This window comes from Myiozetetes cayanensis, unplaced genomic scaffold, assembly GCF_022539395.1.
Source record: "Myiozetetes cayanensis isolate MyiCay16 unplaced genomic scaffold, myiCay2020 scf39, whole genome shotgun sequence".
In the NCBI taxonomy this organism is placed as follows: domain Eukaryota; kingdom Metazoa; phylum Chordata; class Aves; order Passeriformes; family Tyrannidae; genus Myiozetetes; species Myiozetetes cayanensis.
In genome coordinates, this window is record NW_026087620.1 from 638,381 (window position 1) to 664,351 (window position 25,971).

The 25,971-nt window shown below is 51.6% G+C and overlaps 3 protein-coding genes across 8 annotated transcripts in view; 1 reads left to right on the forward strand and 2 right to left on the reverse strand.

Annotated features, from left to right (window-relative positions):
- Nucleotides 1–38: 38 nt before the first annotated feature.
- Nucleotides 39–4,407, reverse strand: MKRN2OS (MKRN2 opposite strand). The gene is made up of 4 exons (XM_050328314.1): nt 4,211–4,407; nt 3,674–3,723; nt 2,897–3,059; nt 39–726 (listed from the first exon to the last, which is right to left on the reverse strand). The coding sequence occupies exons 1-4, from the start codon at nt 4,405–4,407 to the stop codon at nt 480–482; spliced, it is 657 nt and encodes a 218-aa protein (XP_050184271.1). The 3' UTR covers nt 39–479.
- A 122-nt stretch (nt 4,408–4,529) lies between these two features.
- MKRN2 (makorin ring finger protein 2) lies at nt 4,530–16,149 on the forward strand. Its single transcript, XM_050328268.1, has 8 exons — nt 4,530–4,573; nt 5,249–5,377; nt 6,521–6,660; nt 7,485–7,783; nt 9,033–9,247; nt 10,039–10,149; nt 12,641–12,785; nt 13,267–16,149. The coding sequence occupies exons 1-8, from the start codon at nt 4,548–4,550 to the stop codon at nt 13,405–13,407; spliced, it is 1,206 nt and encodes a 401-aa protein (XP_050184225.1). The 5' UTR covers nt 4,530–4,547; the 3' UTR covers nt 13,408–16,149.
- Nucleotides 16,150–16,870: 721 nt separating this feature from the next.
- Nucleotides 16,871–25,971, reverse strand: part of RAF1 (Raf-1 proto-oncogene, serine/threonine kinase) — a 36,276-nt gene continuing 27,175 nt past the window's right edge. For 4 of the 6 annotated variants that reach the window (XM_050328264.1, XM_050328261.1, XM_050328267.1 and 1 more), the window contains 8 exons: nt 25,772–25,889; nt 25,175–25,259; nt 24,018–24,194; nt 22,758–22,804; nt 21,514–21,632; nt 20,413–20,544; nt 18,933–19,067; nt 16,871–18,058 (listed from right to left, as the gene is read on the reverse strand). In XM_050328264.1, coding sequence (XP_050184221.1) covers nt 17,918–18,058; nt 18,933–19,067; nt 20,413–20,544; nt 21,514–21,632; nt 22,758–22,804; nt 24,018–24,194; nt 25,175–25,259; nt 25,772–25,889 — 954 coding nt within the window. In that variant the 3' untranslated portion in view covers nt 16,871–17,917. The remainder of the gene's footprint in view (nt 18,059–18,932; nt 19,068–20,412; nt 20,545–21,513; nt 21,633–22,757; nt 22,805–24,017; nt 24,195–25,174; nt 25,260–25,771; nt 25,890–25,971) is intronic. The other 2 variants (XM_050328262.1, XM_050328263.1) reach the window with 2 other exon arrangements.

The window sequence follows — 25,971 nt, forward strand, 5'->3', positions numbered from 1 at the left end:
TAAACTGAAAACTAAATATATCTGGCAAAGAGGCTGGATTTCTTTGTTGTTATATTTATTAGTAATCAGAGGAAAATCACTTTACACGTAGTGAATCTGCATCTGGATTTCAGCAGCACACAAGCACATATTCCCTTTTTTCATTCGTCAGTAATCAAATGTGACAGGAAAAACCATTTTGGTTTGCTAGGGCTGAGGATACCACGGTTCATTTGCTAAAACCCTTTATTACACAGCAGTCTTGATTTCTGGGATGAAGTGCGTTTGCAGAGCACCCAGTGAATGTAAATAAGAAAACATGTTTGCGTAGGAAGAATTATCACAGAAATTCTCTGTAGTGCATCATACATCTGTTACCTCACTCCAATGCACAAGGTCAGTATCCTTCAGCTTAAAATTAACTGGTTTTAACTAATGAGATCCTGCCCCCTAAGCCCTGAGCTGTGGAGCCTTCAGGCTGATTCACTGCAGCAGCTGATTCACTGCAGCAGCTGGTCGTGCTCAGCACCGCTGCTCTGCCCCCCCGGGGGCAGGGGCACGATGTAGCAGTCCCTGTGTGCCAGCTCCCGCTGCAGGCTCAGGTACCTGGAGGCTCTTCTGCTCTGGGGGAGCACGAACCTCTCTGTGAACTCCTCCTTGCTCAGGGGCTGTTTGCCCTGCCTGCTCAGGACGTGGTTGATGAAGGCCAGGGCAAAGGTGTAGCAGTTGTGCTCCTGCTCGTCATACCTGGGGAAAACACCTCCTTAGGAAGAGCTGCCACTGAGCCAAGGACTCCCCAGGAACCATCCCCCTCCCTCCGTGCTGATGGTTAAACACACTGCAGTCATCACCAGCTGTGCTGTCCAGCAGGGACCAGGAACTCTGAGCACAGAAACGAAGAGGCCACAAGACGTGACAGTAATGAATTCTTATTTTCTACACTGACTTGGCTCTTCCCTGTATTGTTCCAAAGTCCTTCCTGCAGCCCCAGTGTTAATTGTGAGGCCCCACGTGTGGTGGTAACATGGAAACTCCCTTCAAATCCAGTGCCTTCCATCACTGATGTGCTGATACAGTTGTTGGACCCCACTGGGTTTTGTGCCAGCTGTGCCAACTGTGCAAGGACACAAATGCTGATGGAACAGGAGTGACAGCCATTTAAAATGCTTTTGCCTTTTTTTTCTCTTTTTTTTTAACCCCTGCTACCCTATCCTAGGACGTGACAGCACTTATCTGGTCACTGTCAGAATATTCCTTGGGTTCTCCCAAATGTTTCATGGTGGCCTCTCACAGCTTCAAGTCCTGCATTTACTCCACACTCTCCCCAGGCTGTGTTCATCCCCCCTGTCCTTGTGTAGCTGTATTTGCTCAGGCACCTGCCTCACCCTCAGGCTGCTCCCACAAGTGCCTGTTCCCTGTTCTCCCCAGCCCTGTGACATTCCTTGCCTCCTGCTCTCCATGGTCTGTGCTGGCACAGGGAGTCTGGGAGGATTCCCTGGCAGCCCTGGGGGTTTCTGCAGGATCAGAGCAGTGTGGCTGGGAAAAGGGACCCTGAGCCCAGCTCAGCAGAGCTCACTCTTCTCTTCAAAGCTCTCCTGGTTTAAGGCACCTGAAGTGACCTGTGAGCTCCTGTTCAGTGACAAAGCTCAGCTCCTCCTTTTTGGGAAGCGTGTCCTTGGATCCAGACAGGAGAGCCAGCTCCTCCCAGTCCCTGCAGGTGCTGCTGGTCCTGGCTGTGGCTGCAGTTCTTTGCAGCTCTTCTACACTGCCCTCCAGTAAATGACAAGCAATCAAGAAACTCAGAGCTCGGCTCAGCCTGAACCCAGAGGAGTTCCAGGATTAGTTTAGTGCAGTTCCTGTCCACTGAAAACCAGAGGAGTTAATTAAGAGTTTTTGGCAGTTCAGTGGTTACTGGTCTAGTGGGAAAAGTAGGTCACTGTGTCAGGAGGTGGCAGAAGAGTGAAGAAAAGCTGATAGAAGAGATGAAAACATCTGTCTGCCTTCTGCCAGTGAGGTTTTTTGACACCAAGCCAATTTTAGTATTCCTGTTAAGGCACTGGGAATTGTAAAAGTAACACAAATCCTGTTGGCTTCACAAGTCCTGTAAACATCTAAAAATTCTATTCCACATCAAAATCTTCCATCTCCTGGTCTGGGGAGATGGTGGATGAGCTCTGAAATTTACAGTCAGCATGTAGAGAATTGCTAAAAAATGCTTTTGATTTGATGGGGGGGTTCTTTATGGCTCTTTTAAGTGAAGCACCCCAGTGCCCAGGCAGGCTGTGTGTCACTTGGGCTGTTCCCAGGGACATTCCCAGGGCTTTCCCTGGAGAGCTGCAGTGTGGGCATGTGGCAGGGCATGTCTGACCTGGGCATTCCCTTCAGGGCAGTTCTTGGTGGGACACACCAGTTTAGTTCAGAGGGGGAGGAAGCCTTTCTGTGTTCACCCATGCAGAGCAATGTTATGGACCAGCTGGAAGAGCTGGAAATGAGGCTGCTTCCCATTTCTCACCACAGTGTCGCACCTGGGCAAGAGTCCCAGTGTGGTCAGCCTTTAAATGCAAGTACACCTAAAACTGCAGAAACCTGGAACAATAATCCCAGCATGGCACCAGCCCTTTGTGCTCAGCAGCAGGTGGGTGATGTTTCATTCAACTGGGGCTTTCGTGCAAAATTCCCTGAAAGAACCTCTTGTTTTAGAGCTTTCACGTTCCAGCACGAGTCTGTTCTTAAAACTGAAGCATGCTGTGTTTAGCCAGGTCAGGGAGGCTCAGGACAGCCTGGCAGGGTTGTCCAGCCTTGGAAATGTGTCCTGAAGGAGCACAGGGCTCTGGATGCCACACAAGCCCCCTGGGTCCAGCCCAGTTTATCATCCCAGACTAAAAACCCCATGACACCCCCATTTCCAGTCACATACCTGTGAGGAAGCCAGGCCTCTCCCTCAGCAAACTCCTCCAGGAGGCCATCCCAGTGGTGCAGGAGCTGCCCCGACTGTGGCTGCACCAGGGGGATGCAGATGCACTGCTCCCACCCGCAGTGGGCCCTGTGCACACCCTCCTGGTCGTAGTGGTACACCACCCCTGCAACACACAACAGCCTTCTGGGGGGGATGTTTTGGGATGAAAGCTCTGACGTTTGCCATAATCCTGTTCTTTTTCAGGCTGGTTACACCACAACCTCCCCTCAGGGCCCAGCAGGAACTGCAGGCCTGGCTTCCATCAAAAACCTGCTCAGTCTCAGATGCCCTCTGGTAACAAGAACAACTTAAGCATGGCCAGACTTCATTTTTAACCCCAACTTAGACCATCTTTATATTAATTAAACATCTAAGGTGACATTTTGCAGGCTGGGCTTACCCTGGGGATAACCCAGTAGGATTTTTAAGGTGGCATTTAAAATGTTTGAGTTTTAATTAGGTGTATTTTGAGAATCACCAAACCCCATATTTAATTCATTGTAACTTCTTTAGAGTAGGCCTGGCTTTCCCTTTCCCTGTGTCAGGGGTGGAGGGCACCTGTCCCTCCCATGCAGTGCCATGTGGAATGTGGGATATGGCTTTCACTGGGGCTGTGTCTGCTGCAAGGTGGGACAGAGGCTGGGATGTTCCCAGGGTCTCCGTGATCCTGTCCTGGAGTTGCTCCCAGCTCTGGCCCCTTCCCAGCACAGCTGAGCCCGTGGCCCGGGCTGTCCTTACCGCGGGAGTCCGTGATCCCCACGTGCAGGTCGGAGCTGCCGTCGTACCCCCTGCAACAGGGAAACACTTGGATCAGGGCCTGTCCCTCGGGAACAGCCCAGCAGGGACAGCGGGCACGGCGCTGAGCTCGGGGACAGCCCTGCACGGCCCCATTCCCTGCACGGCCCCATTCCCTGCACGGCCCCATTCCCTGCACGGCCCCATTCCCTGCACGGCCCCATTCCCTGCACAGTCCCATTCCCTGCACGGTCCCATTCCCTGCACAGTCCCATTCCCTGCACAGTCCCATTCCCTGCCCATTCCCTGCACGGTCCCATTCCCTGCACGGCCCCATTCCCTGCACGGCCCCATTCCCTGCACGGCCCCATTCCCTGCACGGTCCCATTCCCTGCACGGTCCCATTCCCTGCACGGTCCCATTCCCTGCACGGTCCCTGCACAGTCCCTGTCCCTGCACAGTCCCTGTCCCTGCCCATCCCATCCCATTCCCATTACGTTCCCTCCCTCCCCCGCTCCCTGGCCGCCCCCTGGCGGTCACCGCAGGAAGGCCCCCCGGGTGGGCCTGACGAGGAATGCTCGGGGCTGTCCGTGGCCGGGCCGGAAGGGGCAGTCCAGCCGGACGGGCGCCGAGGACAGCCCCCCGGCCGCCAAGGCCCCCCCGCACGCGGGGCAGCGCGCGGGCGCGCGCCGGCAGTACAGCAGCGCGCGGCAGTGACGCACGCGCAGCAGCGCCATCGCCCCGCGCCCTCGCCTAAAGCGTCCGGGCGGGAACCGCCGCCCAATGGCGGCAGGGCCGGCAGCGGCCACGCCCCCAGCCCCGCGGAACTCGCGTGCGCGGCGCGGGGAGCCGGCCGGGCGGGCACAGCGGCGGCACCATGAGCACCAAGCAGGTGACGTGCAGGTGAGCGGGGATGGACGGACACACGGACAGACACACGGACACGGACACACGGACAGACACACGGACACGGACACGGACATGGACATGGACATGGACACGGACATGGACACGGACACGGCCCGCGCAGAGCTGAGCTCCCCCGGCCGGGCCGGACACCCCCGGGTCCCCTCAGAGCACCCCGCAGCCCCTCACACCCCCGCACTCCCCTCACACCCTCGCACTCCCCTCACAACTCCGCTCGCCGGCCGTGCTCCCCCCACACCCCTAAAACGCTCCTCACCCCCTCGAACCCCCCTCACACCGCTGACACTCCCCTCACCCCCCTGGAACACCCCGCTTTACTCTCCTCGCTCTCCTCACCCCCGGCCCCCCTCCCCGGGCCGGTACCGGGACAGCACCGGGTGTGGGGCGGGGAGGCCCGTCCGGGTGACCGGGCGTTCCCCACAGCAGTGTCCCGGCGCCGGCAGGGGCTGCCCGGGGGGTGGACCCGCAGCCCTGGGGGTGTCCGAGGCACTGAGGGGCTGGGCTGGGGGACAGGGCGGGGATCGGGCACGGGGGACTCGCCGGGCTGGGGGGGCTTTTCCAACCTCCGTGAGGAAAACCAAAGCAGAGCAACCCCAGGTGCTCTGTGCTGTCCCTCCAGCAGGGCCCGCCCTGAGCCGCCTCCTCCCACAGGTACTTCCTGCAGGGAGTGTGTCGGGAGGGGAGCAAGTGCCTGTTCTCGCACGACCTGTCCACCAGCAAGTCCTCCACCGTCTGCAAGTACTACCAGCGGGGGCAGTGCGCCTACGGCTCCCGCTGCAGGTACCGGGCTCGGCGGGCCCAGCTCCACTCCTGTCCCTGGAGCCTTCACACTCCCTGAGGAACGCTCTGGGAAATACAGTGCAGGGCTGATGCTGGTACATTGGTCCGGCAGGGATGTGCCCCAGGGCTCCTTCCCAGAGGAATTCCCAGGTGTCTGTGCTCTGCCTGCACCTGGGAGAGGGATCTTCCTTAGAGTTGCCTCCCTTTGCCTGGTTCCTGTGCCAGGCTGGATGGGGGTTGGACACCAGTGCTCCCCACAGCTCCCAGCGGCTGCCCTGGGATGTGGGACGTGCTGGGGCCGTGTCACTCACACGGCTGGGGCCGTGTCACTCACACGGCTGGGGCTGTGTCACTCCCATGGCTGGGGCTGTGCCACTCACATGGCTGGGGCTGTGCCACTCACACGGCTGGGGCTGTGTCACTCACACGGCTGGGGCCGTGTCACTCACACGGCTGGGGCCGTGTCACTCACACGGCTGGGGCCGTGTCACTCACACGGCTGGGGCTGTGTCACTCACAGCTGGCTCAGGCTGTGTCACTCACACGGCTGGGGCTGTGCCACTCACACGGCTGGGGCCGTGTCACTCACACGGCTGGGGCCGTGTCACTCACACGGCTGGGGCTGTGTCACTCCACATGGCTGGGGCTGTGTCACTCACACGGCTGGGGCTGTGTCACTCACACGGCTGCAGAGTGGGGTGGTTCTGAGCCAGCTTTGCTGGAGTTTGGGCACTCTGTCTGTGGGCACTGCAGGTCCTCAGCACAGCATGAGGGAGGGGAAATATTTTTGTTCCCATGAAAAATAATGTATCATTTGGGTATGGCCGTGGCTTTACTGGACCGACCCCTTCAGTGCCCCGGGTGCTCCTGCTCTGCTGCTGGAGTGTGTTTGCAGAGTTTTACTGGACGTTTTGAGTCCTTGAGGAACTCAGAAGCCCTTTATCTCCTGTGTGGAGACTCTGCCGCGGTGGGGCAGCACCAGGTCTGGGTGCTGTGCCCGCAGGAGGTGCTGAGCTGTGTGAGCTGTGGCTCCCTGGGGATGGGAGGTGTGGGGGGACAGATCCACCCAGCGTGCCCTCAGAGCAGCCCCGTGCAGGGCTCCCCAGCACCCGTGACCCGGCGTGACCCCCCTCTCTGTCCCAGGTACGACCACGTGAAGCTCCCGGCCCCGGGCGGGGCCGCGGCCCCCGCTCCCCCCGCCGCCCCCCCGAGCCCGCGGCAGCCCCCGGAGCGCGGCCCCCGCAGCAGGAGGGAGAAGAGGACGCTGGTGCTCAGGGACAGGAGTGAGTGGTAGGGGCTGTCCTTGGGCCGGGCGGCGGGAGGGGGTGTCCTCCTCCGATTGTTTGACTTCCATGGCCAGCTGCAGATAATTCCTGCCCCATGGAGCCTCCTGCCTGTCCTCTCTTCCAGTGCCTGTGGAGGGACTGGCCTTGAGCTTCCTGAGGGATTTTGTCCACCCTGACAGGAGGTGGGAGCCAGGGGGTTCGGGCTCTGCTCCCAGACAATCAACAGGACAGGAGGAAACAGCCCCAAGCTGTGCCCGGGAGGGTCAGGTTGGACATCAGGAGGAATTTCTTCCTGGAAAGGGAAGCCCCCTCGGCAGGGGCGGCCCAGGGAGGTTTGGAGTCCCCAGCCCTGGAGGTGTCCAAGGAAGGCCTGGCTGTGGCACTCTGGGCTGGGGGACAAGGTGGGCATCGGGCACAGGGGGGACTCCATTGTCTCATGTGTCTTTTCGAGCCTAAGTGATTCTGGGATTTTTTTTTAGTCTATTTGTAAACAAAAAGCAGCTGAAGAAATCTTGCAATTGAACTTTTCAGTAGGTAATTTGGGAACGTTCCTGTGATTTGTGAGCAGAAGGGGCTTAGAGATGGGATTTCATTGGGGAAAAAACCTTCCAAAAGTGAATGCAGCTGTTGCTCCTCGGGAGGAGGGGCCGTGGCTGCCCTGCCCAGCAGTGCCGTGTGTGTCCCCTCAGATCTGTGTGTGTGTCCCCTCAGATCTCTGTGTGTGTGTCCCCTCAGATCTGTGTGTGTGTCCCCTCAGATCTGTGTGTGTGTCCCCTCAGATCTGTGTGTGTGTCCCCTCAGACCTGTGTGTGTCCCCTCAGATCTGTGTGGCTCAGGAGAGGAGAAGCCGCCACCGGGCGCCCCCGGGGACGGGGGGAGCTGCAGCGATGCCGTGGAGAGCCTGGAGGGGAAGCCCCACTCGTACCTGGAGGCCATCTGCAGCGGGCTGGAGGAGCCCCCGGCGCCCGGCGGGGCCGGGGAGCAGCTGTGCCCCTACTCGGCCCGCGGGCCCTGCCCCGCCGGGGAGCGCTGCCCGTACCTGCACGGGGACCTGTGCGACATCTGCGGCCTCGCCCTGCTGCACCCGCACGACCCCGAGCAGAGGAGGGCACACGAGATGGTAAGGGGGCCCGGGGGCTGGGGGTTTGCTCTGACAGCAGAGCCGGTCCCAGAGAGCTTACCCAGCTAGAGAGTGGTTCTAGCAGTGGGGTGTTCAGGCACCTGGGGCTTAGCTGGGAGCAGGGATGCGGCATCACCCTGTTTTTATCTATTCCATCCCTGTCAGACCGGCCTGCAGCCTGCTCCCAGCACACTGACACTGCTGAACGGTGGCTGCAGCTCAGCCGTGCCTCGGGCACCTTCGGACAGTGGGGCTGGGGCTGCCGTGCTGGGACAGCCTGGCACCCGCTCCTTCTGGGGCTGGGTCCAGGCCATGGGCAAGTGGGGCAGATGGGAGGCAGCACAGAGATTTGGGGGCTGAACTTGCAGGCATTGGCTGGGTAAGGATGGGCTGAAGAGCTGCTCTTTCCTCTGCCTGGCTACCAGGTTTAGGTCAGGGCTAGTGAGAAGCAGGAGCAGAATCCAAGGGGGCAAAAAGCTCAGATTTGTGCAGTCTGTGTGTACTTTTGAGATGTGCTGCTGCAGGAATGCTCACTCCTCCTGGAGCTGGTTGGTGCCTGGCTCAGTGTCCTGGCACTGGTGCTCTCAGAAGCAGAGCTGTGTGCTGGATGAGGAGCTGCACTAGTCAGATATGCTACTAATGGGGAATTATTCTGTGTCCTTTGTGATTATTATTATAGATTATGTTATTATCATTATATTTTTGAAGTCTTGTAAGTTTATATTACTTTTCAAGCCCTGAGACCTTTGAAAAGTAAAGAGGTAAAACTGCAGATGTGAGCAGCAGCTCACCTCGTTCTGGATTGTCACTGGGGATGAGAAGTGCTGGAGGAAAGCCTGAAATAAGAGCCTAATGCCTTAACTGGGTAAAACTTAATATCCAAGGAGTGAATGTGGCCTTAATAATAATCAGAGTAACACCTTGAGTGTGGCACTTGTTCTGGACCCTCAATGTGATGTTTTCTCGAGGTGTTTGAAGCATCAAATGATTCAATACCTGTTCCATGAGAGATACAGAAAGGGGTAAATGAAGATGCTCAGGCATCCTTATTTCTACAGTTCTGAAGCTGCAGAGAACATTGAAGGCTGAAATAAGTGATTGGATTTACTGTTCTTTCAATGAAATGATGATGATGGGTAGGAGTGATGCCCTTAGCAGTGCTCTGTGTTTTTGCTGTCACAGACCCTTCCTCAGACCCTTCTGCCCCAGCTGGCAGGGGGTGCAGTGACCCTCCCCTCTCTCCCCACAGATGTGCATGGCCACGTTTGAGCACGACATGGAGAAGGCCTTTGCCTTCCAGGCCAGCCAGGACAAGGTGTGTTCCATCTGCATGGAGGTGGTGTACGAGAAACCATCGGCCTCGGAGAGGAGGTTTGGGATCCTGTCCAACTGCACCCACACCTACTGCCTGTCCTGCATCCGGCAGTGGAGATGTGCCAAGCAGTTTGAGAACCCCATCATCAAGTGAGTGTTCTCCTGGGCCCTGCCACGGAGGGGCTTTCAGAGGGAACTGCTGGGCAGGGATTCTGGAGCTGGAAGTATGAGCAGAGAGCTCAGGAAAGAGGTCCAAGGGCTGGCCAGTTCCAGGGATTGGCTATGAGAGCAGTCCCCTAGAGCAGCAGGGACACCTGGGGTGTCCTTTGGTAACAGTTCACTTCATGCTCTGGCCCCGTGTGGGGAGAGTTGGGCCCTGTGTGTGTTGTTGGGGCAGAGAGCAGACACTCTAGAACAGCTGGGACCTCGTTAGCCTCTGCCCCTCACAGTGACCTGTGCATACACACATGGATGTGCTTCATTATAGGACTTCTCTGTAAATTGTGACTTACTCCAGGTAAAGGTCCCACTAATCACACCTTTGTGTGTGTCTGAGTAAATGCCTTCATCTGCCAGCTCCATAAAAAATGTACTCCCTGCATGTTCCTCCTCAGGTGAGAGAATTTAAAACACCCAATCAGTTCCCTTTTTTGAGCGTAGCTCTCTTTTAAGCTACAAACACGCTGAGGAAAAGATGGGAAATATTTTCATTTTCCTGCCAAAATAAACTTTTCTGCACAACTTTTACTACAACTTTCACTGAAGTGAATGTCAGGTCATTGCATTTCCAAAGGCTGAGACACCTCCATTTGTGTTTCTCCTCTGGTTTGGCTTTGTGCTGCAAGGGAGCTGCAGCACTCACAGTGCAAATGCACCCTCACAAAGGCAGTGAGGGTGCCCCTCCTGGGAGGGGACAGAGGTGACAGCACTGTTCCCTGCAGGTCATGCCCCGAGTGCCGAGTGATCTCGGAGTTCGTCATCCCCAGTGTGTACTGGGTGGAGGAGCAGGAGAAGAAGAATGAGCTGATTGAAGCCTTTAAGCAGGGAGTGGGGTAAGTTCAGTAACACACTCTGTGTGTTGTTCTTTAGGTGCACCAAGGGTCAGTCAGTCACTGAGCCTGCACTTCTAAACTTCATGTAACTCCAGCCCATTGTCCAGAGAGCTCCTGATCTCTGCTCACTCCTCTGCTTAACTTTGTGGCTACCATCAAAGGGTCTGGCCTGTAACTGTAGATCAGAAATTATTCAACCTCACTGTGCTCTGGAGTGTTGAAGTTATTTCAGCTCACTTGCCAAAATTGGCTTTACGTGGCTTGTTTATTACGACGGCTGATTTGGAGGGGGGCACCTTCAGGTCCTGGGTGTTACACCATTCTCTGGAGTGTGATGCTCTCCCAAAGTGCCCCTCGAGCACGTGGCTCGATGAGCCCATAAGGAGCTCACACAAACCACGCTGAGGGACGGATGGACGAGAGAGTTTATTGGGGCTAGGGGTTTCTATGGCTTTCAGGGGGATTGGAAAGGGACCAATTACAGGGTCAAGGTACTACAGAAAAACCCAATCAGGTAAAGAGTTAACAGCCAACAGAAAGAGGTGAACAAAGCCAATGGGAAGGCCCAGGACATTCCTGCATAAGGGTCCTTTACAGGGGGGTGTCAGGAAGGAGACAGAGTGACTTTGCAAAATACAGAAAAGCCATCTTAAGATCTGTTTAAACAACATTAAAAACTTCTGTTTCTATAACATTTGAACTGTTTTCTTCTTTTCCTTCACCATTCCATCTCTGGCAGGACTTCTTCCATTCCATATAGGGCAAATTCATTGCTACAGTTTATCCCTCAGACACAATTGCCTGGAATGTTGTTGGTCACTGAGATCAAAGAGGGAAGGAAAATGTAATAGTCTCCTGCAATATGGGATAAAAATTCATGGAGCTTTTGTGATGTCTACTGGAAATGGCAAATACTGCAGGACTGCATTCCTTGTATTGTCCAGCAGGGACACTGGGAGCACTGGGACAGGGCAGTGCTGGAGCAGCCCTGCAGAGCTGGGATGTGTGAGGGCTGTGTGGTTCACAGAGCAGGGAGATACCATTTCTTATCTCTGCTGCCTGTTTTTAAGGTGACCAGGCAGGGCCCCACCCCAGTGAGCCTGGTCTGTTCTGCTGAAGGTCTGCAGCTTTATGCTGTGATGTGCATCCACCTTTAAACAATGGGAAAAAATGGGCCTTACTGTGACCCACCTTACTGTGGCTGCAGCTTCTCAGCTGCCTGAAGGCCTGGGGAGCTCAGCAGAACAGCTGAAAGCAGTGCTGCTCCATGAAACACTTAACCCAGCATCCTATCTTCTAGTAGGCACAATATCTGAATAAAATTAAGCACTTTAAACTGCAGTTCTTCAGAGAGGGGTGGTTTTCAACCCCCCATCACTGGTTTGGTTTGTTTTAGCTCCTGAGGACTCTGGATTGAGGTGGCCAGTTGTGCTGCAAAGCCTCAGCACAGTTTTTAAACAGCCGTGTTCCAGCAAGGGCAGCCTTTGTGCCCCTGCAGCAGAGGTGCAGGTGGGCTGGGAAGCCCAGTCTGACTCTTGTCAACCCTTGTACAGGAGAGGAGAAAAACAGGCTTTGCTGAAGTGCTAAGACTCACACATTACAGGCTGTGGGTAACAATGTCTTTGGAAAAGAAATTCTGTGGACAGAGCTCTTGGTAGTTAGTTTGATTTGAGGGTTTGGTGTTGGGTGAATGAAGAAGTACTAATGAGATGCTGCTAAAGTGGAGTCTAAACCAAGAGCTGGGGTCAGGCCAACACAGGATGAGAAAAGTCAGACCAAGAAACCTGGAAGTCAAAGAGCAGTTGAGTCCCAAACCCAGACCAGTTCACTGTGGGTTTCATGCCCTCCCTGTTCAGGTGTTTGGGTGTTCTTTTTGTTAGTGCTGATCTTTCTGCTCCATGCAGTTGCTATTGGATGGATGTATCTGTGTCTTGGGAATCAGTTTCATCACTATTTCCATATTAACAAGTTCTGTTGCATTTTCCCTGTAGTTTCAGCTGTTTTCAGTGTAGAACAATCCACCGACACCCCCCAGGTACTGTTGTATAAACTGTGCAAGGATCAACCCTGGAACAATTTGCTGGGCAGCCTGGACACCTTGGCTGAACAACAAAGATGAGGGAACATAAATTAACAAAGAATTGTCAAAGGAGATGAGAAGGGGAACTGGTTCTTAAAAATGTAGTGGTAGAAAGGGCAGGAAAAAAGATGTGATAGAAAAACAGCAATTGGATTGGCCCACTGTGATGCTCTTTGAACATCCTTCACTTTCCACAGCTTAAAAGGAAACTGTTTGATTTCTGATGCTGGTTTCATATGTGTTTGTTTGCTTTCAGTGCTCTCTGCCCTCTGTTTTGGCTGCTCTCAGGGAAGGGGAGGCCAAAGCTCTGGGTGTGAGAACTGGAGCATCACTCAGGCTGAGCCTGGGGACTGCCCTGCAGCTCCTTCCTCCCCAGCTGGAGGCACTAACTCTCTCTTCTCATTAAACCAGGAAAAAGCCCTGCAAGTACTTTGAGCAGGGGAAGGGGACGTGCCCGTTTGGCGGGAAGTGCCTGTACCTGCACGCGTACCCCGACGGCACCCGCGCCGAGCCCGAGAAACCCCGCAAGCAGCTGAGCTCCGAGGGCACCGTGCGGGTGAGCACCGGGCACTGCCCCCTGCGGGGAGCTGGGGCTGCGGGGAGGGGGCTGTGCCCTGCAGCACCAGCACAAAAAGCACCTCTCGATGCCCCTGGGGGCAAAGCTTTGTTGTTAGGGAAAGGAAAAGGCACCTCGCTTAGCAGCAAAATGTTTGCTTTATTTGGTCAGCCAGTCCTCCTCAGGGCACACCTTTCCTGGCAGCAGTGCTGCCCTTACAGCTTGCAGCCACAGTGCTAAAAGCTCCTGTCATGTGCCTGCACAGAGCTGGCCCCAGGGGCAGCTGAGAAGGTTAAAGCCTCCTCAGAAACTCGTCCTGGCCTGTGTGCACTGCCCTTGGTGCAGGGGGGGTGTCAGCCTGAGCTCAGAGCACAGACCCAGCTCTGCAGCCCCAGCCAGGCTGCTGTGATGAGGGGCAGGGCTGCAGGGCAGTGTCCAGTCTGGGGCTGGTCCCTGCTCAGGCACCTCTCTCTCTTTGCAGTTCTTCAACTCGGTGCGGCTGTGGGACTTCATCGAGGACAGGGAGAGCCGGGCGGCGCCGGGCACCGACCAGGTCACCGAGCTGGGGGAGCTGTTCATGCACCTCTCGGGGGCTGAGGAGGACCCTGCTGCTGCCCCGTGAGCACAGCACAGCCCCCACCCACAGCACTGCAGCTATTTATGAGCCTGGCTTTTACTCTCTGCAGCACAGGTAGAACAAACATGCCCTGTGGTTTACTGTGCAGTCCCGGTGAAGTTTTCAGATAGTTTTTGTATGGCAACAAAAATACTAAAATATATTTAAAAAAATAAATTGACTGCATGGAGAAAAAAAAAATCCCTTAATCCCAAGAGGGTTTTTTCCCTCTCTGGCCTAACATAAGCTGTCTTGTGAGCTGAGTGGTAGTGTAAATACAGTGCCAGGTAAAGCTTAAGCTGGTAAAAACTGTTGCTGAATAGAGTTTGGGTGCTTTTTTTTTTTGTTTCCTCCACTAAATCAACTAAATTTATAACTACAAAACCCACTAGGAATAATAGTTAGTGTATATTTTTCTCCTTAAAAAGGAGACCTGAGATTTAAGAAGTTACACATTATACCTCAGACAGTACCTGGAGTTCAGCATAAAGTTTGCTGCACTCTTGGGTGGGTGTCTTGGGAGTGGGGCTGGACAAGGCCTGGCTCTCCAGACAGTGCCAGTTGGGTTCCCACCCTTGTTTCACACCAACTGAAGTGCAGGGGGGATGAAGTGGCTCTTGGAGCAGCTGCTGTCAAGCAAATGCAGCTGCACTGATTCAGAGACTCGGGCAGAGCAACACTGGTGTCACAGGGCAGAGCTCAATCGAGCTTCCAGCACAAACTGGCGCCTGGAAGCCGCAGCGTGGGAAAGGCATTGTCAGTAATCAGAGCCACGGCCCTGCCCCAGGCTGGGAGTGGCTCTGCAGCTGCTCTGTCTCCATCTGCCATGGCCAGGCCAAGGCCAGCGGTGTTGGAGGCCCGGGAGGGGTGGGGGATCCAGGCACATCTCTGCTGAGTGAACAGTTTACTGAATTCTGGGTTTGTTAAAAATGGCATTCATGTTTGTGCTGCAAAGAGAGTCTGATTGTGAAATTTGATACGCAGTTAATTCTGCTCAATCATTTGCATGAACTTTGCAGTTAAATTAAGAATTTTATCTGGACACAGGTGAAGTGGCTGCTGAGTCACAGCATGAACACACCTGAGCTATTACTGCCCCTGAAGGGGAGGGAAGCTCAGGTTCTGTAAATACATCCCTTGGGATTAGAGTGAAAGCACAATGAATGAACAGTGTGTAAATATATATATGTGTGTGTGTGTGTGCACATATATGTATGTAGGGTTTATTTTAGAACAATTTGGTTAAAGTGAAAGCAGGGATGGAGTCAGTTTGGTTATTATCTGTATTAATACAGCAACCTAAAGGCATAAAAATAACACTTCAGAAAGTGTAAAAGGGAAAGAAAGAAAGAGAAAGGAAGCAGCTGAGTGGAGACATCTCACCCCCCCCCAGATCCAGTGATGGTCACAGTCCTGATCCATCGGGGAGGGGAAAGAGCCACAGAACACCAAGGTCCGTGGTTAATGTTCCTTCAGGGTCAGGGGGGAAGCCCAGGTTGCAGCACTGGGATCACCTGCAGTGCTCCGGGGCAAGGCCCCACCTGGGGGCTCTCTGATGGTTTCTGACCCCTTCTAAGACACGACCCTGGCTCACATCAGGGGCTGAGCCAGCTGTGCCATCAGGAGGGATGGAAACCCTCAGCCACATTCAGAGCAGGTGAATGTCCCTCTGAATGTGGCCTTTTTTACTCCTCAGCAGGGACATTGGCAGGATGAAAAGCACTGTCCCACCTGCAGGATCTGCTGCTTGTGGCCTCCTCCCTTCCCTGGCTCCATGCCCAGAGCCCCCCAGGGGGTTCTCACCCCGTCACCCCCCCAGCTCTGCTGTGCCCCTGCCAGGGCTGCTCCTTATCCTGGACCATTCCAGCCTGTCCCCCACAGGGGGGCTGCAGCCCCTGAAGGGCTCCTTGCCCCCAGCCCCGAGGCTGCCCGGGCTGCACTGGCCAGGGCACAGAAATCTCTGCTCTGTGGGGCAGAACCTGCTGCCAGCTGGGCAGACTGGGCTCTGCTCTGGTGGGAGAACTGGGAGCAGGAACCTTCACCTGGGATTCAAACCCCTGCAAATGGCACCCAGTCAGTGACCCCAGCACTATCCCCTGCTGGCTGGTGTTTCTGGGGCAGAAGTGGAGCTGAGAAACCCCTGGCTGGCAGCTCAGCACCTGTGTAAGGGAGAACTCTGTGCCCAGCACTTCCCTCAGACAGAACATGCCAGGTTTGCTCTCTGCTCTGAGCTGGGAAAGGGAACTTTCCCAGAAATATTTCCCCCTGGAGTTCATCTCTAGCAGTGCTGGCTGCAGTCAGGTCTTGCCTGGTGTCTGTAACAAACACTAAATCTCAGCTGCTTTACAAAACTGGCCCCTGGAGGCACCAGCAAAGGTCTCACCCAAGTCCTGTTGGTACAACTGGTCCTCAGTAATCACAAAGATGAAGGAAAATCATCACTAACAGTGATGTCAAACACTGAGATGGATGTTCAAGAGCACCTCCCAAACATACTTTCTACCTCAAAATACACAGCCCCTACCCTCCCACTGAAAAGAGTCACAGAATCTATTTTAAAAATCAGGACTTAATGGTTTCTTTGGGGAAATCAGAGCTAAAGGAAAAGCAGCTTAAGCATTTCTGGTGGGTTTTTTCTTCTCCCTCTTTATGCTGATGATAATGAAGTTAAAATTACCGATAAATTACATTAGAGAGAGTTGCAGTTAAAATACCAAGGGTATTAATAAAACCCATGCAGAACCTCAAGTCTCAGTTTACTTTTTAGCAAAGTTTATGGTGGTTGTAAGGATCGATATTCCACCTTTGTTATGGAATGTTCCAAGTACAGATATTATTTCTGTGCCTGGCTTGAGTCCCTCTTTCACGAGCACTTTGTGGGGTTTTGCTGCTGCACCCAAGAAGCTGCAGTGGCTGTTTGGTCATTACAGCAACTGCCCCCAGAGACAGCAAAGGCACCATCCCAGCATTTTGGGATGGGGTCACAGGCAGCCCATCACTGCTCAGGCAGGGCCCACTCACCTGTGCACACACAAAGGCAAAACTTCCATTCCAGCCATCTGGGGTTCCATCACTGCCCTAATAAACATATTTAAACAGAGTGCTATTTAAAAAAACCCAATTTTTAGATTAAACCACCTATTTCTGTCATCCAGGGAGTTCAGCCAAGACAAAGCCCTCACTTCCACCTCCATAAACAAGAGAAAACAGCAGAAGTGGTGCAGTGAAACAGCTTGAGAGGCATCAGTGTGGGTTTGATTGGATGCTGCTGAAGGATTATTACAGTAAAAGCTGTCTTGCCATGGGAGTGATGGCAAACAGGTTGTACCAAGTTTTTACTTGCACTATTACCTATCATAGTAACTCTTTTAAAAGTACTCAGAATGATGTTTTCTGAGTTTTCCAAGTCCAGATGCAGCAGTCAGAACTGTGGATTAGTGCATTAAATGATGACATGGAATCATACACCTAAAATTTAATTTATTTTATTAAAATAAGATAATCAGAGGAACCTTGGCTTACAATAAATGCATTTTCTCAGGAGCAATAAAAACAAAATTAAACCCCAAATCAGCAAGAAAAACTGTATATGCTCAGTTTCCTCTTGATAGTGCATCTCTTGCACGACAGCTTCCCATGGGATGCAGACGGATAACATCCCTCAGCCTTGGCCAGCCCTCAGGCTGGGATCCACTCTCCACTCCTGGGCTGCAGGGAACAGTCCTTAGTACCAAAGTCAGCTGTGAGGCTTCTCAGGATGACCACGACCGGCTGCTTCCTTCTCTGAGCAGGACAATTCGGAACAGATTCCATTCTTTTGCAAGAGTTTTTCTTCTATGTGCAAAACTATTGCAAAACTATTTTGTGTTGAATTAGCATTTTAACTTATTTCATTGGCTTGATGAAGCTCTTAGGGCAGGAGCTGATTTCCAGAGTTATTTCCTCTTCCCTCAGTCTCGTTTGCAGAGCCGTTGCAGGCACAGCTCCCCCACCGAGGTGGCAATCAGAGCACCACGACCTGTCCTCAGAGCCACCCTGGCTGTGGGAACACCCCCTCAGCACACACCCAGCCACAACCACCGCCAGAGGAGCATCTGTAAAGTAAGGCTCAAGTGCATCTATTAAAGAACCAGTAATAGATCTCTTGACGTGCAGTGTCCCTGCCCCAGCAGGGCTGAGAACGCCGGTCCTGGCAGCGGCTCCGCAGCAGCTCCTTGGGACGGGGAGGCTCCCCTGGCGCTGCTCTGGGCCCGAGGCACGGAGAGCACACAGAGAGCACACGAGAGACCACACTGTCCTGTGCCTGAGGCACGGATGGCACACTGTCCTGTGCCCGAGGCACGGAGACCACACTGTCCTGTGCCTGAGGCACGGAGGGCACACTGTCCTGTGCCCGAGGCACGGAGAGCACACGGAGAGCACACTGTCCCTGTGCCTGAGGCACGGATGGCACACTGTCCTGTGCCCGAGGCACGGAGGGCACACTGTCCTGTGCCCGTCCCCGGGCGGGGCAGGCCTAGAAGACGGGCAGCTTGGAGGAGGTGAGGGTGCAGGCGTTGATGTCCTCCGTGTGCGCCGCGCGGTGCAGCGACGGCTCCGACGCGCTGCGGTTGATCTTGGGCAGGGAGTGCTGCAGCAGCTCGATGGACGACAGGATCTGGGGACACAGCCAGCTCAGGGGCTGCTCACAGGCAGCTCTTCCTGCCTCAGTCCTAAACCCTCATGCATTCCTTCATTCCAGTCCTTCCCACCTCCACTCAGTTAAGGCTTTAAGTTCATCTTCCAGAGCAGCAACGTGCTCTGGGCACTGAAACAACACTCCAGCTGCCATAACCCACCTCTGCCATCCAGTGTGTGCTCTGAGGAGCCTCACTGAGGCTCAGAGCATGGGAGGGGTTCTTCATTAGTTCTCAGACAATTAACAAGCATCTGTGCAATCCCAGCAGAGTAACAGGGAAACAACTGCATTTGGAAAGAACTTTTTAAACAACAAGCTGTTTATAACAGCAAGAAGTTCTTTTTCCAAAATTCACTGATATTTAATTCCAGCTATTTAATAAGAAAGCACCTTCCCCATCCTCACAGTGACAGAAAAAAATAAATTACCCCTTGTAAAAATACCAAAAATTGCTACATGGATTTCCACCCCCCAGTGGATTTTGTTTGCTTGTTTTAGCTGTGGGGAAGGAAAGGACGAGTTGTCTCTCATTTCCCTCAAACCTACACTAAAATAAAATGTATACAGAGAAACAGATTTGATTTGAATTGTGTTGGGGGGGTTTTTGCTTCTCCCTAAAGTGGCTCAGCTGTCAAACTGCTCCAGTGTCACCTGGCACAGCCTCAGCTCCGTGAGTCATGATTTTCATGACCTTTGCAGAAACAAAACACCAACTGCCAAAGGAGCAGGGTTATGAACAAAGGCAAAAATAGGACCCAGGCTGCACTTCATGTAACCCAAACCTTCCATCTGAGCAATTCTTTTGTGTGCTAATGGCTATTTATACAACACCCTGTGCACAAAACACACTTACCTGTGGGAACAGAGGTCGTTCTTCCCTAACCTTCTTCAAGCAATCTGCTACAAGCCTCTTCATTGCTTTGGGGCAGTTCTTGTACAGTTTACTGAGGTCTGGGGAAGCATAACCTCGGCCAACCATGAAAATGATCTGCACAACAACAAGGAAGCAGCACAAGACCAAAGTCAGGGAAGTGTTTTCACTGGTGTGATTAAACCTGAGTGTAGCACAGGACCCCCCAGAGCCCTGCAGATTGTCCCAGTGAGGTGACCAGGCCAGTGGTGCTGCCGTGGGCAGCGTAGGGTGGGACCACCCAGGAATGCTGTGCTTTGTAAGGTTCAGCACGACAGGGAGCTGTTGGTGCCCCATGACATGGACATGGACATGGGAGCTCCTTCTGCTGAGTCCACAGTGACAACTTTGTGGTCGGGGATCTCTGAATCACAGAACCATTCAGGCCAGAAAAGACCTCCAAGACCATCGAATCCAACCTTGAAGTCACGTTGTAAAAGAGGTCATCAGAACTAATCCCAAGTAATGCAGCAAAACAGGAGATGGATTGTTTTGAGACAAACAATAAAAGATGTTATCAGTGCTGGAAAATACATATTCTGTTTTAATCCAGGTTAGTATGGTCATTGTTTAGGATTTTCATCCTAAATAATGTCTTGGTGTTCTTCTCCTGGAAATATTCTGTCCCTCCTGAACACTCACATAGGGTCACCTGCTGCATGTTTTGGTTACTGAATGGTTGGTTACATGATGGTTACTGAAACCTGCACAGCATTTCAATATTATGAATTAAAGCATATTCCAATGTCCCAATTTGTAGACAACCTTAAAATAAGAAAAAACTTCCTTAGCTTGACAGAAGTGGCCTCTTCTATGTAGAATACAGACCGTGAACTATTACAGATTATAAGAGTCACTAATAGAGGCTACAATCTGGTTGTTTGCCCCCATAATCCCCATACACATACAATTCTCATTAGAAGATCTTAATTTTATAAAAAGCAACCAAAAACACAAACCACAACTGAGAATCATCCAAACAGCTCCCAAAGATCCCCCATGTTCCTACATTCCCACATTCCTACACTGTTCCTGGTCTCAGTGCTGGCTGGGTAACTGCAGCTTAGCAAACAATCACACCAGCATTCAACAGTCAAAGGCCTGACAACAGGCACTACTTTTCTGTCTTAGTAAAAGGCACAGAATCCAACCTGACACAAGAACAACATTTTTAACATCAAAAGGGAAAGTTCCCGTAACTGCAAATGTATAAATCAAGATTTTAGTGATGTACCAAAAGTTTTTACCTGTGAATAAATTAACAGGGCACTTACAATGTTTATAAAAACCACTTTTTTTCCCTTGAGTGGCTGTCAATACTGAATAAACATTCAGTACCACAGACTTGCTGCTGAACCAAAGCAGGTTACAACAACATTTCAGTGGCTGTCCTGTGAGATGTGCAATGCCAGCGTGTTCTCACCTGATCTCGGTTGTTGATGTGGGAGTAGGGCAGCTCTCCTGTCATCAGCTCATATAACACTATTCCATAGGAGTAGACGTCTGACTGGAAGCTGAAGGGGTTGCTGTCCTGCATCCGGATCACCTCGGGGGCCTGGAGAGCAAACACACCCTGAGCACAGGGAGCAGCTCAGGGCACTGCTGGGGCTCACACTGAGCTCAGCCTCACACCCTCCCACCACCTCTCACACAGGGATCCACGTCCACACAATCCCCATGCACACTTGAGATTTTGTAACATCTGCAGCAAAACATCTTCCTGAAAGCCAAGCAGGAACCAGGGAAGAACTGCAGGAGCTCTGCAGCATCTTTGCAGAACAAACCACAGTTATGAAGCTGAGGGGCTTAAAGGAAACAACTTTGAATGACTGAACAAGACCAGAGAGGAACAATCAAAATAACTTCCCCAATGACTGAGATTCTTTCCCCCCTACTGAAGCCCCCCAGAATTACTGAGAATTACTCAAGTACAACAGCACAAGAAAACCCCAACAGGGGATCGGAGCAACTTGCAAGGAAATTGAAACAACCTCCCCCTTCTATGTGATGACAGTTCAGCAAAAAAGGGCTACAAATTATTAAAATGAAAAAAAAAAACCAGCAAAGAACAAATACGGAGCTTCTTTCCACAAGATCTGTTTCAGGTATCCACTGGGTAAGTTAGTTTTAAATCATTTTACAGAAAGCTGTAAAAAAATGTGACTTTTTGTAACGAGTTTTTAAAAGAAGAAACCATTTCTGCTCTTGTAACTCGGTTTCAGGTGTTGGGTGCATTTTACCAAGCACAAATTAACCCTGGCCAAGCATCCTCATGTCTTTAGTGGACACTTCCTGACACAGTGACAGCCCCAGGCATTCGCACAACTCCAGCCCTCCAGAGCAGAAGCCTCAGGTGTCCCTTTGCACAGCGAACACTCCAGCACTTCACGCTTCAATCTGAACTCACAGTGCCAGCAGAGTCTCCACAGCACTAACAGCACTGAGCTTTAGGGGGCAAATTGTGTTCAACTGGCAGAACACAAGAGCCCCCAGGCAGGGGCTGAGCAGGGCAGGGCGTGCTCACCATCCACAGGATGGAGCCCGTGGGCTGCTCCACCTGCTGGGATCCGCTCCAGCGCGACTTCACCGTCGCCAGCCCGAAGTCCCCAATCTTCACTGTCAGGCCTTCGTGGAGAAAGATATCTGAGGACTGGTTAAAGAAACCCTGCAAACGCCTGAGGACACAATGCTGCATTTCCTGACACGGCTACAAAGTGTCTGGTGATCACAAACACAAGCCACTGTCCAAGAACATTGCTGATTATTCTATTTACCCTGCTGCGAGCTCTGTCTTCGACACAGCAACAGCAATTTTATGGCATCCATGTTTACAGAGTTAACATTTAGGACTAAACAAGACCAGATGTGTCAGCATTATTTGTACCTCTCTGTTTATGGTGGGTTAGGGCAGAAATCAACAATGCTGATTGCCATCACTGCCTGCAAGTACTGCAATACTGAACGGGAACAGCACAGAGGTCTCACAACTCAAAGAAACCCCTACACCAACTACAAGTAGAAGTAACTATAAAAATATATCTATTTACATAAAGCTCTCTGGCAGATCTCCTGACATTTAACCACAGTGTAACTATTTCAACTGGAAATATTCTGTAATTATGTCCTTAACAGATCTGCCTGTTAGGACTGATAGCCAGTACTTCCTTTGTTGGGGTTATTTTAAAGTATCGTTTAACAATTTCAGTTAGGAATGTTTTGAGCTCAAAGAGATGATCAGAAATATAAACATGACTGACTCCTCATTTCCCTGTCAGAAGCAGAGCTGATTTATTTGACAAAAATCATTATCAGGAATCACAAACTCCTGACTTCCCATACACTGACATGACTCTATTTCTGGTTTAACTGAAAATGGGAATCCCCATTATGGAACTACTGAACTTGGATTCTTTTTTTTATGATGACATTTTCAAAACATCCTGTTCACATTATATGGAAGGAAGTCACAATTCCTGCTGTTCCTGGCAATTCCAAAAGCAGGCACCTTCAAAGGCAAAAGATGGCAGTTCACAACATTTTTACTCCACATGCACTGCTCAATCTGTATTTTTGCACAAAATACAGTGGTAAAAGGTTGCCTTCTCTTGAGTTGAAAGTCAGATTTTTGGCTTCATTTCTGCCAGTCATGTGAGGTGTTCTAAATATTTATCACATATATGTATTTATGACACAGCTATTTCAACCCCCCAAAAGCTCCATCCCCAGTAAGTCCCTCCCACTGAAGGCAGGACCGTTCAGAAAGGATACTATTGGATTTCATGTCTCTGTGGATGATGTTCTTTGCATGTAAATAGCTGTGAAGGAAAAAGCAGAGCAGTGTCATTCCCAAGGCTGCTCACAAACAGCCCTTCCATTCACCCCAGGCCAGGTCATGGCACACTCACCCACCTCTCACACCTCTGGTCCATGGACAGATGGGGGTACTTTGGTCACCAGCAGGTGACTCTGAACAATGCCCTGGGCATCACTGACTGTGCAAGGACCTCAGGAACAGAGATGGCACCCCTTACACTGACCCTGCAGCACTGGGGCTGTCTCCCTGTGCATGAAATCTGTGCCCTGTGCTGAGGGGACTGCTCACAAACCCTCTTCATTTACATGCCCCAGTTTCCTGGGGGTCTGACTGGAAACCTGGGTCCTGCCCCACAGAATGGATGAGCACTGACAGCCCCTGTGTGCTCCCAGCAGCAGAACAAGTGCTGGCAGAGCAGTGAGTTGGGGCCTCAATCAACTCAAACATCTGCAAAATGCTTCCAGAATGTATCTCAGCGAGTCCTGGAGCTGCAGAGTAGGAACAGCCACCCCCTCATCCCACAGAACTACCAGCAGGATAAATTAGTGGTTGTCAAATACTGCAATGTTACAGTAACACAGGGAAGGAAAAAACCCCTTAATTCTATATTTAGAACAGGATCTTACTTAGTGTGTTGTAACAACCTCAAGCTGTACAAGATAAAATACACAAGAGGTGACTGATAAGTGAGGTGAACTGAGCTGGGTTTGTTCAGTCTGCAGAAGGGAAGGCTCTGGGAACACCTCACTGGTCCTTCCAGGACCCGAAGGGGGCCTATAAAAAGGAGGGAGGGGGATTCACATGGGCAGTGACAGGACAAGGGGAACGGCTTCCCACTGCCAGAGGGCAGGGTTGGATGGGATACTGGGAAGGAATCCTTCCCTGGGAGGGTGGGCAGGCCCTGGCACAGGTTGCCCAGACAAGCTGTGGCTGCCCCAGCCCTGGGAGTGTCCAAGGCCAGGCTGGACAGGGCTTGCAGCAGCCTGGGCTGGTGGAAGGTGTCCCTGCCCAGGGCAGGGGGTGGAATGGGTGGGCTTTAAGGTCCCTTCCCACCCAAACCATTCCATGAGGCTGTGATCTGAAGGATCCCCAGGGACCAACGACTGAACTGAGGTTCAGCTGCTGTCTCAGCCCAGTGAGTGCCCACGTCAGGGTGTGGGCAGGGCAAGGCAAACACCCTCCAGGCCGAGGCCAGGACTGCCCACGCCACTCACTCCATGCCCTGCGCCGTCTGCCGGGCGATGTCGATGAGCTGGAACATCTGGAACTTGGTCTCCTGGACGTGCAGGTGTTTGTACAGACTGCTGCCCTCGCACCACTGCGTCACGATGGCCAGGTTGTCCTTGGTCATGTAGCCCATGAAGAGCAGGATGTTCACGTGCCGAGTCTTCCTGCAGGGAGGAGCACACAGGGAAATCAGGGGCTGCACAGAACACGTGTTCCAAGGCCTGCACAAATGGAGTCCTGCCCGAAGGGATGTATTTCAGCTTTGGAGGCCAAAAACGTGAGTTTCCTGCAAAATTTTTCCAAGCTGGATATGTGACTAAAGTTTGATTTTACAAATAATAAAAATATGCCACAGTTGCCAATTTGTTTGGTTTTTAATAAAATCAGTTGGGGTTTTTTTGTTAAAATGTTAGTTAAAATACTCCCTTTTAGTTCCACAGAAGCAATGTAAAATCAACGTTTAAGGAAAAGGTGTCAGGAGGATTCAAGTGTTTTGAAATCAATAACCAACATTCATGTTTTCAAGTGGTATCAGAAGTGGTTACTGGAATAAGAGAATCATCCTGAAAGCTGTGCAAAAGTGACAACTAGAGAGAAAAATGAATGCCAAGAGGAAACTAAAGGGTCCCTATAGACTGTGAAGGAATTATCAGATGAGAAGATGGTTTTTAGGCATCTAAAGAGTTCACTTTCAGGAGGAACATCACAGAGAGTTACTCGAACACTAAAAAACCCCAGTATTGGAAAGCAGAAAGCTCTCAGATCAAAGCATATGTTTAAGCATTAAAAAAAAGTCTTATGTTGCAGTTTTGAAAGTATCGAGTTGGAGTTCAAGTCCTCTGCTGGTGAGAATTACGGCAGAGTTTATTAATCCTCACCTTTTCCCACACAGTTGTGGGTGTGGCACTACTGAGGGGAACACAAACCTTGCAGCAGCAGCAGAGAACACCGAGGGACTCTGAGCTGGGATTGTCTCACAGCTCCACAGCAACAGAATCATCAACACAAAGGTTCTCATTTTGCTCTGGGGATCTGCTTTTTGTGTCTATCAACACAGAACACTGGGCAAAAGGCTTACAGGAGGGGTGGGAATCAAATGCTGAGCCTTGGCATAAAGCAGTTTAGCAGTGAAACTCCAACTCACCTCAGCACAGCCACTTCATTTCTGAAAGCCTGGAACTGCTCTGGGGTCGGGTCTACAACCTTTAGTATCTTCACTGCTACATCCCCTGAAAATACATTGACCACAAAAGTTACTAAAAAGGTAGCTTTTTTTTTTTTCTCCTCTCCAAAATAATGTTAATATGCAGTGTAATTAAAATTCCTAATTTGTGCAAAATACACCTCTACTAATTTGCATGTAAGTCAACACTCTGCTATCCAGCTTCAGCATTTTTACAATTAACTTTAAATATTAAAATGTTTGTATGTATATATCCACATAACCTTTCTAACAAAACTTCATCTAAAAAGCCAACTTTCTAAATTTGGATACTGCTCCATTTAGGAAGGGGAGGGATAAATCTTCTATCCAAGAGCAGTAGAGAAATCATGAATGACAGAAATGTCTGATTAATGTCTGTTCTCTGCCTTCAATTTCAGTGCTGCTAAAGTAAGGAAGCTCCTGTTTCTCACCCAGCACTGTGGTGGCAGAAGAGCACAGAGCACATTAAATTCCCAGTGTCAGGAATGCTGTCCCAGCACAGCAATGCTGTGAGATGGTGACAGGCCCAGAACTCACCGTGCCATTTGCCTTTGTAAACTGTCCCAAAGGAACCCGAGCCTATCCTGGTGGAAAGCATCACTTCACTGGCTTCTATTTCCCAGTAATAACTGGAATCTCTCTGCCCACGAGGCCTCTGGAACAAGAATTGACATGGTTTTTACTTTTCAATCTGATATATTATATATACACACAAAAAAATGTGACCTGAAACCTTG